This window comes from Pelobates fuscus, chromosome 1 (genome assembly GCF_036172605.1).
Source record: "Pelobates fuscus isolate aPelFus1 chromosome 1, aPelFus1.pri, whole genome shotgun sequence".
Lineage (NCBI taxonomy): Eukaryota > Metazoa > Chordata > Amphibia > Anura > Pelobatidae > Pelobates > Pelobates fuscus.
Genome location: NC_086317.1, coordinates 173785033 through 173797579, shown reverse-complemented (window position 1 = coordinate 173797579; position 12547 = coordinate 173785033). Strand labels below are relative to the sequence as shown.

The 12547-nt window shown below is 38.9% G+C and overlaps 1 protein-coding gene across 6 annotated transcripts in view; it reads right to left on the bottom strand.

Moving 5' to 3' along the window:
• The window catches only part of ACACA (acetyl-CoA carboxylase alpha), a 429246-nt gene that overhangs the window by 135751 nt on the left and 280948 nt on the right, over nt 1-12547 (bottom strand). For all 6 annotated transcript variants that reach the window (XM_063452852.1, XM_063452842.1, XM_063452868.1 and 3 more), the window contains 2 exons: nt 11444-11713; nt 52-149 (listed from right to left, as the gene is read on the bottom strand). In XM_063452852.1, the coding sequence (XP_063308922.1) occupies nt 52-149; nt 11444-11713 (368 nt within the window). The remainder of the gene's footprint in view (nt 1-51; nt 150-11443; nt 11714-12547) is intronic.

Sequence of the window (12547 nt, the reverse complement as noted above, 5' to 3'; positions counted from 1 at the left end):
ATTATTATATTATAATTTATTAGAAAGAGGCCATCAAATGCAATTTCTTACCTGGATTCGCCTTCATCTTCCACATGCTCACAATGCACAGAGTTCAGTGCGCTGACCTTTTTGTAATCTTGAGGTGTCAGATATAAGTATTTATAGCCCTAATAAGACAAAGCAAGCCAATACATGTATTAGACACACAATGACAATTAAATAATGTAAGTAATATAGCTAGAAAATGTATTTACCATGTTAAACGTAGGTTAGAACCCACTAATATTGAGGTACTTTCTCCAAGTACCCCCTCTCAAAGTGAGCATGTTGGTTTAATGCTCTTCCAGGGCAGACCATGCACAGAGCTCTGCTGAAGAGCTCTAGCATGAGAAAAAAGCCCTGTATTTGTTCTGCACAGCGTAAGCAAATGTAATAACATGCTTGCACTGTGTTTCCTTGCAACTTGTCTCTGATGTCTCTATAAATGGATACCAGGAGCCAAAAATGCCAGGAAAGAGTATTGTGCATGTGTTTGGAGCCTGCTTGTGGTATTGTGTGTGTGCAGAGTGAGCTGATTGTGGTGTGGTATTGTGGTGTGGTATTGTGTTATAAGGTCGGTTTTAGTTGTGTTGTGTTTGTGGTGTAATGTAATGCATATGTGGCTAGGGACTGTAGAGAATGTGTGTATAGGGGATGTAGCAAGAGTGTGCATACAGGCTATAGTGTGTGTGTGTGTGTGTGTGTGTGTAGGTGATGTAGTGTTTGTAGAGAGTGTGTGTTTAGGAGTGTAGTATGTGTTTGCTTACAAGGAATCTAGTGTGTGTATAGGGGATCCAGAGTGTGTATGTTAGGAGTGTAGTGTGTGTGTGTGTGTGTGAATATATATATATATATATATATATATATATATATAAAAATATGTTTGGAAGTATTGTGTATGTGTGTGGTGCAGTGTGTTGGGGGTTGTTCTGTGTCTATGTGAGGGGTGCAGTATGTGTGTGTGATGTGTGATTTGTGTGAGGGTGCGGTGGGTGCTGTGTGTGTGGGTGCTATGTTTGAGGCTGCTGTGTGTGATTGATTTGTGTGAGGGTGCTGTGGGTGATTTGTGTGTGTGGGTGCTGTGTATGATGTGTGTGAGAGTGCTGTGTATGATGTGTGTGAGAGTGCTGTGTGTGAGAGTGCTGTGTGTGATAGTGCTGTGTGTGATAGTGCTGTGTGTGATAGTGCTGTGTGTGATGTGTGTGTGCGAGTGCTGTGTGTGAGAGTGCTGTGTATGATGTGTGTGTGTGAGAGTGCTGAGTGTGAGTGCTGTGTGTGTGAGAGTGCTGAGTGTGATGTGTGTGAGAGTGCTGTGTGTGAGAGTGCTGAGTGTGAGAGTGCTGAGTGTGAGAGTGCTGTGTGTGAGAGTGCTGTGTGTGAGAGTGCTGTGTGTGATGTGTGTGTGAGAGTTCTGTGTGTGATGTGTGTGTGAGAGTGCTGAGTGTGAGTGCTGTGTGTGATGTGTGTGCGAGAGTGCTGAGTGTGCTGTGTGTGAGAGTGCTGAGTGTGAAAGTGCGGTGGATGATGGGTGTGAGAGTGCTGTGTATACATGGTAGAAGGGATTGTGTGTGTTTGGGGGGTAAATAAAAACAAAATAAGTAGGCATTATGTCCCCCCCTCCCTTCTTACCTTTTAGCCTGGGAGGGGGGGACCGGCATGGTGGTATCTGGGAGGGGGGTTTAGGCAGTCGCACAGCATCCCTGGAGGTCCAGTGGGTGAGTGAACTCTAGCCTGTGAGGAGCCTGGCGGAGCTGCAAGATAGAGCTCCGCCGGGTCCTCTCCCTCCCTCCCCAGCCGCTGGTCTATTTAAATGGGCCGGTGAGGGAGATCTTTGATCTCCTCACCGGCCCTTCATGGAATACAGCAGGGCCGGCGCTAGGATAGTGCCGGCCCTGCATAGACCGGCAGGGGAGATCCTGGGACCGCCCCTGCCGGCCTCGGCCCATGGCCACCACGGCCCACCAGGCATTTGCCCAGAGTGCCCGATGGCCAGTCCGGGCCTGGTCTGCACCTTCTAAATAGGGACACTTGGGAGGTTTGAAATACACACAAAGACACTACGGTGCAAAGGTTTTAGGCAGGTGTGAGAAAATGTTGATTAAAAAAAAATGTTAATAGCTTATTTTTATCAATTAACAAAATTCAAAGTGTGCGAACAGCAGTAAAATCTAAATCAAATATTTGGGGTGACCACAACCCATTACTTTCAAAACAGCATCAATTGTTTTAGGTACACTTGCACATAGGTTTGTAAGGAACTCAGCATGTAGGTTGAAGAACTAACCACAGTTCTTCTGGGGATTCAGACAGCCACAATTGCTTCTGTCGCTTATGTAATCCCAGACAGACTTGATGATGCTAAGATCAGATTTCTGAGGATGCTGTACCATCCAATTAAGGACTCTTTGTTCTTCTTTACACTAAACATAGTTCTTAACGACTTTGGCTGAATGTTTGGAGTCGTTGTCATGCGGCAGAATAAATTTGAGGGCAATCAAATGCCTCCCTGATGGTAATGCATGATGGATAACAAAACCAAAACAAGATAATGGAGCGCTAAATAACTGAACAAAGTAATCAAAATAGCAATGGCAGCAGACCCGGAGCTAGGGGACTCTCTCAAAGATCCCGAAAGAAATGCACAGCAAAAAAAAAAAAAAGCAGGTTGTGTCCAATGACAAAGTAATAACAAAAAGAATAATACAATAGTATAAATAATATAATAAGTCCTAGTCAAAGAACAGTATAATATTGAAAAACAAATATTATAATGATAAGGTAAGTCCTAGGTATAATTTTCTGTCTCAAGCTTCTTATGATTGCTTGAGGTGTGTCCATGAGTACATGTGAAAAAAACAGAAGACCAGATCCAACAGGGTGGTATGTCTCAACAAATGGAAGACACATAATACACAGATGTGTGATTGCCGACTCACATGAAATGGAGCTTAAAACCAGCTCCAGTGTACACAGTGTGTAGTGCTATATATTCCCATTTATGGACACCTGGCTTACAGTGTGTAAATGTGACTTACAGCAGAAAAGTGAAGACTGTAAAAAGCAAAAGAAAACAATATAGTGCTCTCTGTGTAAGTGGATAGGTAAGTAATAATTAAAATCTTACTTACAAATTTAAGAGCAGCCAAACTGCTCTATAGATGTCAACACCAATGGTAAAAACCAAATAATGCCTTATTGTTATGAATTAAATAAAAACAGAGTCAAAGTTTTAAACCATACTGTTTACACTGGAGCTGGTTTTAAGCTCCATTACATGTCAATTAGCAATCATGCATCTGTGTACAGTGTGTTCCATTTGTGGAGACATATCACACTATTGGATCCTTCCTGTTTTTGTTTTTTTATCATATGTATTAACGGACACACCTCAAGTAACCATAAAAAGCTCAAGAAAGAAAAGTGTACCTAAGACTGTACCTTATTATATTTTTTCCCCCAACATTGCACTGTTCTTTGACTAGGACTGCAATTTATTAAGTATACAGTGTACTATCATATTGTTCTTTTTGTTCCATCTGACTAATTATAGCTATTACTTTGTCACTAGGCGCAACCTGCTTTTAGTTCTCTTTGCCGTGATGGATAACTATCTGCCTGTACTTTTTAGCATTAAGAGGGCTGTTAATTCTGACTGAATCCCCAAGTCCATTTACAGAAATGCAGCTGCAAACTTGCAAGGAACCTCCACCATGCTTTACTGATGATTGTAGACACCCAGTCTTGTACCATTTATCCAGCCATTAAGTGAACAAATTTTATTGTCCTACAATCAAATATTTTTTATTTTGACTCATCAGTCCATATCACCTGCTGCTATTTTTCAGCTTGGAATTGTTTCCACGCCAGAGGTATGGATTTTGTCTGCAATGAAGACCACTTCTGACCAGTCTTCTCCATATAGGAGCTAGTCAAGATCCTGATAATTCTGAGTTAATGTCACTAATGGACATGTTCTGATTGCAAAGGGAATTAAGCAAGATATGCATTTTATCTGCCTTGCTAAATTTTCTTGGCCAGCCACGTTCAGAAGAACTTAGACGGCACATCTGGAAACTCCTGTCTGCCTTGAAATGCAGTATAACTACCTTGTGTCTTATTGCAGTGTCTTGCCATCGTGTATGACTTTTGACATTAAACTGTCTTCAGCAACCTCAACTTGCTGTTATGGAGTTTGACTGTTCCTCACCTAATTATTCCCTTCAACACAGCTGATTCAGTTTCACTTAATGATTGCATTTCAACCTACATATTAAATTAAACGATTAATAGCACCTTTGTGATATAATTATTTAATCATGCACTTGACTATGACTACAATATCCCTGACTTTTCGTAAGTGTACATAGAAGAATTGATGCGGTTTTGAATGTAACGTGTGGAAACACCAAATATTAATTTAATTTACTTTTTTTTTCCTGTTTACTCATTTTGTTAATTTATAAAACCAAACTTTTACCACATATCATTTTTTAAAGCTTTCTTACTTTACAGCATTGTATATATAAATATATATATATATATATATATATATATATATATATATATATATACCGTATATACTCGAGTATAAGCCGAGTTTTTCAGCACATTTTTTGTGCTGAAAAACCCCAACTCGGCTTATACTCGAGTCAGAGTCTGTATTATGGCAATTTGCATTGCCATAATACAGACTGGGGGGAGAGGGGGGCTGGCAGAGCTGTACTTACCTTTCCTGCAGCTCCTGTCAGCTCTCTCCTCCTCCGCGCCGTCCGTTCAGCACCTCGGTCAGCTCCCAGTGTAAGTCTCGCGAGAGCCGCGGCTCTCGCGAGACTTACAGTGGGAGCTGACAGAGGGAGCTGCACAGACCGCGCGGAGGAGGAGAGAGCTGACAGGAGCTGCAGGACAGGTAAGTACAGCTCTGCCAGCCCCCCTCTCACCCCACTGAACTGCCAATGACACTGGACCACCAGGGAAGGAGCCCCCCTCCCTGCTATGTATCAAGCAGGGAGGGGGGAAGAAAAAAATATATAATTAAAAAAAATAATAATAATAATTCAATTAAATAATCAATAATAATAATAAAAAAATATAATAATATTAAAAAATAAAAAATAATAATTAATAAAATAATTAATAATATATCAAAATGCCCACCCCCACCAACACACACACTGCATCACACACACTCACACTTCATTCATATACACACACTGCACTCACACACACTGCACTCACACACACTGCACTCACACACACTGCACTCACACACACTGCACTCACACACACTGCACTCACACACACACACTGCACTCACACACACACACTGCACTCACACACACACACTGCACTCATACACACACACTGCACTCATACACACACTGCACTCATACACACACTGCACTCATACACACACTGCACTCATACACACACTGCATTCATACACACACTGCATTCATACACTGCACTCATACACACACTGCACACACACACTGCACTCATACACACACTGCACTCATACATACACACACTGCACTCATACATACACGCACTGCACTCATATACACTGCACTCATACACACTGCACTCATACACACTGCACTCATACACACTGCACTCATACACACACACACACTGCATTCATTATATACACACACTGGAAATAAATATTCAATTAATATATACGCACACACACTGCACTCATACACACACACTGCACTCACACTGCACTCATACACACACACACTGCACTCGCACTGCACTCATACACACGCACTGCACTCACACGCACTGCACTCACACGCACACTGCACTCATACGCACACACTGCACTCATACGCACACACTGCACTCATACGCACACACTGCATTCATACGCACACACTGTAAATAAATATTCAATTAATATAATTTTTTTAGGATCTAATTTTATTTAGAAAATTACCAGTAGCTGCTGCATTTCCCACCCTAGTCTTATACTCGAGTCAATAAGTTTTCCCAGTTTTTTGGGGTAAAATTAGGGGCCTCGGCTTATATTCGGGTCGGCTTATACTCGAGTATATACGGTATATATATATATACAAAAAAAAATTGATTCCTGCACTCACGCTAATGCATCCCTTAATGACCGGGTGCCAGCCATACATAACTCATGTATCCAAAAATCCAAGTAGATGGCTGCACTCACGGTTTTATAAAAGTCCAAAGTTTATTGTAGTAAAGTAAAAATATCTGCGATCAACGTTTCAGTCCTTCCAGGAGGACTTTCATCAGGATCAATTGATGATCCTGATGAATGTCCTCCTGGAAGGACTGAAACGTTGATCGCAGATATTTTTACTTTACTACAATAAACTTTGGACTTTTATAAAACCGTGAGTGCAGCCATCTACTTGGATTTTTATATATATATATATATATATATATATATATATACAGAACCTCTAGTTATTTAAATTCTGTGCAGAATGCGGTAAAACAACCTTCTAGGGGCAAAATAATTCCACATCTCTCTCTTTGCTGAAAAAAACCCAAAACATTTCTTCTGCTTTAGACCTGTTCCTCTGCTAGGGAAAATCTATTTTCTTCAAGTTCAAATTGTGACATCTTGCCCTTTGTACATTCTTGTTAATGAACAGGCTACCAGATAGCTGTTTTACTGGCCCTGTATATTTGCATAAAATTATCATATCCTTGTTATACCTTTTTTCTATAGAAAACAATTTAAACTTTTTCACAAGCCCTTTGTCATAACTACAATCTTCCATTACCCGTATTAATTTTGTAGTCTGCCACTTCATTTTTTTCTAGTTCCATAATAATTATTTACACAAGTTACCAAATACGTACTGCATAGTCAAAGCGGCATTTTACCATTGATTTAAAAACAATTCAAATAATTTTTTTATCCTATCAATACCCTTTTTTTAATACATGAAAACACCTTAATGGCCCTGCCAACTGCTGACTGACAATGCACATTGTTGGCTAGTTTATCATCTATATTTTCAAATTCTACTAATTTATTGATTTCACTAACTTTAAAATTTAGGTTAAAAAGTAAACTTTTAGGTTATAAATTACTTGAGTGTTCTTCACACCAAAATGCATAGCTTTGTATTTATCTAAATAAACTCTCATCTGCTGCTTGACTGCACAGTCCTCTACTTTATCCACATTCCTCTGCAGCAAAGATATCCAATGATATCCTGTGCATTGTGCATTACCTATTTTTTATATCCTCTGCAAACACCAAAACACGACTTTCAGGTTAATATAGTTGTCCTGGTGTCTATAGCATGTGCCTGCAGTCCTAGCACTGTAAACACTGCCTTTTCAGTTTCTTTTACATTACTGTCTAGTAACACCTCTAGTAGCAGTCACTCAGACACTGTATGCTCCTCATACAAATGCATTGATTCAATGCATGTGCAATAGCCTCCCAATGATGTCCTAATCTTAATGATCTCAGCCATGGAGGCGGGCCAGCCTCAATGAGACTGGCACATTGAAGGAAAAAAAATAAGTAAAATAATCTTTTCACACCACAGAGAAGGTGACCAAAGATCTAAATAACCACTCCAGGGCTAAAGTGCCAGGAATACATGTTTGTATTCCTGACACTAGAATGTTCCTTTAATAAACAATTCAACAAAAAGGAACCTGATGGACTCCTCTTACCACTTTTGTCCAGCATTAAACATTTTCACTAAGAACTACTCTCTGTACCAGGGGTAGAACTACATGGATCGCAGAGGTCACGAGCGCGACCAGGCACCTGTGTTCTGCATGTCATGGGGGGCCCAAGAGCTGGCCTGTCAGTGATTGGATGTGTCAGTATGTGTCTGTCAGTGAAAGTGTGTGTTGGTTAAACAGTGTCTGTGCACCAATGAGTGCTTGTATGGGTCAGTAAAGTATGTGCTTAAAAGGATGAAAATGTTTAATCAAAAAATATTTGGACTCAGGTCATGTGATTTGTAGTAATATGCATGCATGTGTGTATATTTATGTGTATACACACAGTATATATAGACATGCATATGTATATACAATAAGTGTACAGGGAGTGCAGAATTATTAGGCAAGTTGTATTTTTGAGGATTAATTTTATTATTGAACAACCATGTTCTCAATGAACCCAAAAAACTCATTAATATCAAAGCTGAATATTTTTGGAAGTAGTTTTTAGTTTGTTTTTAGTTATAGCTATTTTAGGGGGATATCTGTGTGTGCAGGTGACTATTACTGTGCATAATTATTAGGCAACTTAACAAAAAACAAATATATACCCATTTCAATTATTTATTTTTACCAGTGAAACCAATATAACATCTCAACATTCACAAATATACATTTCTGACATTCAAAAACATAACAAAAACAAATCAGTGACCAATATAGCCACCTTTCTTTGCAAGGACACTCAAAAGCCTGCCATCCATGGATTCTGTCAGTGTTTTGATCTGTTCACCATCAACATTGCGTGCAGCAGCAACCACAGCCTCCCAGACACTGTTCAGAGAGGTGTACTGTTTTCCCTCCTTGTAAATCTCACATTTGATGATGGACCACAGGTTCTTAATGGGGTTCAGATCAGGTGAACAAGGAGGCCATGTCATTAGATTTTCTTCTTTTATACCCTTTCTTGCCAGCCACGCTGTGGAGTACTTGGATGCGTGTGATGGAGCATTGTCCTGCATGAAAATCATGTTTTTCTTGAAGGATACAGACTTCTTCCTGTACCACTGCTTGAAGAAGGTGTCTTCCAGAAACTGGGAGTTGAGCTTGACTCCATCCTCAACCCGAAAAGGCCCCACAAGCTCATCTTTGATGATACCAGCCCAAACCAGTACTCCACCTCCACCTTGCTGGCGTCTGAGTCGGACTGGAGCTCTCTGCCCTTTACCAATCCATCAATCTGGCCCATCAAGACTCACTCTCATTTCATCAGTCTTGAGATATTTCTTGGCCCAGTCTTGACGTTTCAGCTTGTGTGTCTTGTTCAGTGGTGGTCGTCTTTCAGCCTTTTTTACCTTGGCCATGTCTCTGGGTATTGCACACCTTGTGCTTTCGGGCACTCCAGTGATGTTGCAGCTCTGAAATATGGCCAAACTGGTGGCAAGTGGCATCTTGGCAGCTGCACACTTGACTTTTCTCAGTTCATGGGCAGTTATTTTGCGCCTTGGTTTCTCCACACGCTTCTTGCGACCCTGTTGACTATTTTGAATGAAACGCTTGATTGTTCGATGATCACGCTTCAGAAGCTTTGCAATTTTAAGAGTGCTGCATCCCTCTGCAAGATATCTCACTATTTTTAACTTTTCTGAGCCTGTCAAGTCCTTCTTTTGACCCATTTTGCCAAAGGAAAGGAGGTTGCCTAATAATTATGCACACCTGATATAGGGTGTTGATGTCATTAGACCACACCCCTTCTCATTACAGAGATGCACATCACCTAATATGCTTAATTGGTAGTAGGCTTTCGAGCCTATACAGCTTGGAGTAAGACAACATGCATAAAGAGGATGATGTGGTCAAAATACTCATTTGCCTAATAATTCTGCACGCAGTGTATATTCGAGCATTACATTCCATGTTTACTATGTGCTAACAAATGTATAGATTTTAATTTAAAACTGTTTAACAATATGGTCCCTACCCGCTAACACATTTTTGAGAAGAAATGCAAATATACATAAATATGACAGTCTAAATTTGGTCAGAAAATTGAAAAACGCAAGTTGAAGCTAAAGTCCATTACCTTTCGGCACACAGAATGACTGTATTTAAACAAACTACTCTGTAGCCATTAAGACTACAAGCTTACTTTACTGAATAATATTATGCACAGGCAATTGTCTGTGATAGTCTGTGTATACAATGCGTGCACACACAAAGGGTAATGCATAACAATGTATAGATTCTACATGACACCCGTAGACAAAGTACTCTAATGTGACACTGGAAAATGATTCTATGTAATATGAATTCACTAAACATGACAAGAATATCTGCAACAAATTAACCAAAAAATTGCAGAAATGAATTTAACTATTATGAAAATGTAAAAGTATAAGAGATTTTTTTTGGTCTTTTTTTTTTATTTTTGCATGACCATTTTTTTCTGTAGCAGTGCCTTCATTTGACAACATTTAGTGTTCATTACATGTAATATGGAAAACAGAAACCATGGCATGTACACTAAAGAAAAATAACCAATTTTCACAATACCAATGTTTTCACTAGCAGTCTTGGGACTTTATCAAAACACTATCCAATTACAAAAACACTGCAGACTTTATCTTGTATTTTTCAGTTTCTGTTTAGGTCCTCCCAAAACCCAAGAACCACAGGATTCAGATTATGTAACAGATGATGGACAGTAGAACCATGCATTTAGGGTCCATCACTGGCATTGCCTCATTTGGTCGTTTGGCACAAAGCTAACAAAACTGGAGGCACATGCCCTAACAGAATGAAGTTGAATGGCCCTAACAGAATGAAGTTGGAACAAGTTAACAAACATATAATTCTATCACATACTAATAAGGGCTGTATCAAAGCACATATAATAGAATTAATCTACATATTACAACATATTACAGGTTAAAAACAAAGCATAGACTCCAGACTATTTAAATAAAAGCAGTCCATGTGGCTTTTGACCCCGATGTTCAACATATTTTAGGGAAATTGTGCAGTTTACTTTGCCTGAAATATCCAAATTATTCAGGTGACACATTTGACATACTGTAGCTCACAGTGGGTAAGAGAAGTGGGAAACTCAGAGACACATGTAGCTTGTTATCCTGTATTCTGCAAAAATCCCCATAATATATTACTCAAGAAAAGGACATGCACTATGTACCACTCATGGATATTACTTCTTAATAACAAAATGTTCCTTGAGCTCCAACAGTTTACAGTTTTCACACAGTTTGTTTCAGTAACATGTATTCAAAATAATGTATAAATAAATAGTTATTTACTGCATGCACTCTTTTTATCCCATCGTTTGCAATATATATTGTAAAAAAAACAGCAATGTAACTTACATCATATATAAAGATTAGACTTAAGCATGACAATTTTATTTTTTTTTGCAGGACCACTTCATCCAAAATTTAGTTTGTTTTTATAAATCGGGAAACCCATAACTTAAGCATAATTCGGTTTGGCTAGTCCAAATTTTGTTACTCAAAAAAGATCAGGAAAACTAATCAGATAATCTAAAAAGGTGTATAAATTTATGTACTATATGTATATATTTTGCAGTACACTGATTTGACTACATATCAGTGTGGAATTAAGGAATTGGTATGATTACCAGATCGGTCCAAATTAGGATGGACAGCAGTTCATAACAAAAGAATCTCCAAGTCTAATACATATTTAATCACTACAAAACACAAACTATGATATTCACCTTATAGGGATCAGCAGGGTCTTCCCAGGCAACATGAAACATATGGCGTATCTCTTCTGCCAAACCTATCCTTGCACCACTATTCGCGGCCACGTAGATACGCGGGATTCCCTGAGATCGCGAGAGCTCTGATGCTCGTAAATACAAGAGATCCTCTTGGGGACCAAATGAACCAATTCTGTAAGTGATGTCATTTCCTATTACAATGATGTCACGGCCATCTGGATATTCTGGGCTCTTAAGAGTCATCTTCCAAGCTACCATGCCGATCTGTTGGAAAATAAGAATAAATACAAAGCTTTAATTTATATAGTCTACATATCTTTACATTTTCCATATTGGTTAGTAAACATTATTATAATTATAAATGAATGTTTTAAGTATTCTGCCTTAAAGGCAAAACGGCCCACTTTTTGTGGGACTCTCCACTAATGCTGACCCACATGAAAATGGCATGAATATAGTGAAGAGCTTTGCAACCCTCAACCTCGTTTACAAGTTGTGTATTTCTAGAGCCTCATGCAGATTACATACCGTAGTTTAAAAGAGCGTATATACACATACTCAATACTAAAATATTTTTATATAAATAAAGGCGTGACATTGACTTGTGTGTGCAAAATATAGCCTGCCTTGTTTACTAATCATGCTAAACAGTTGCTTATATAATTACCCAAGGCAGCATAAAAGGATAGCTTACAGATGACTAATTCACGCCTGTAAAACAGTCTATTATGACGAATCCTGTTTTTGTGATAATTGCATAGCATCTGAATTAAAAGAAAATGAGCTCTAATGTATTGAGTGTGTTCACACCTAGGATAACAGTTGGCTGAGAGTGGTTAACCACAATAATTCATCTCTCACACTAACAGCAATTATTTTATTTCATCTGCAGAAGCAAAAATATATCAGATATGGGCAATTAGTAAACTCGGGAAGGTATAATATGCTGCTTTATACAAACTAAATAGTAGATTTTGCAGTCTTACATTTGGAATCGTCTAAATAGAAGCATACCGGTATCTTCTTTCTTATACAAGATACATTATCTAATGGTATTCTGATGACTTTTTAGATTGGGTTATGTGGCTCTGCTATTTT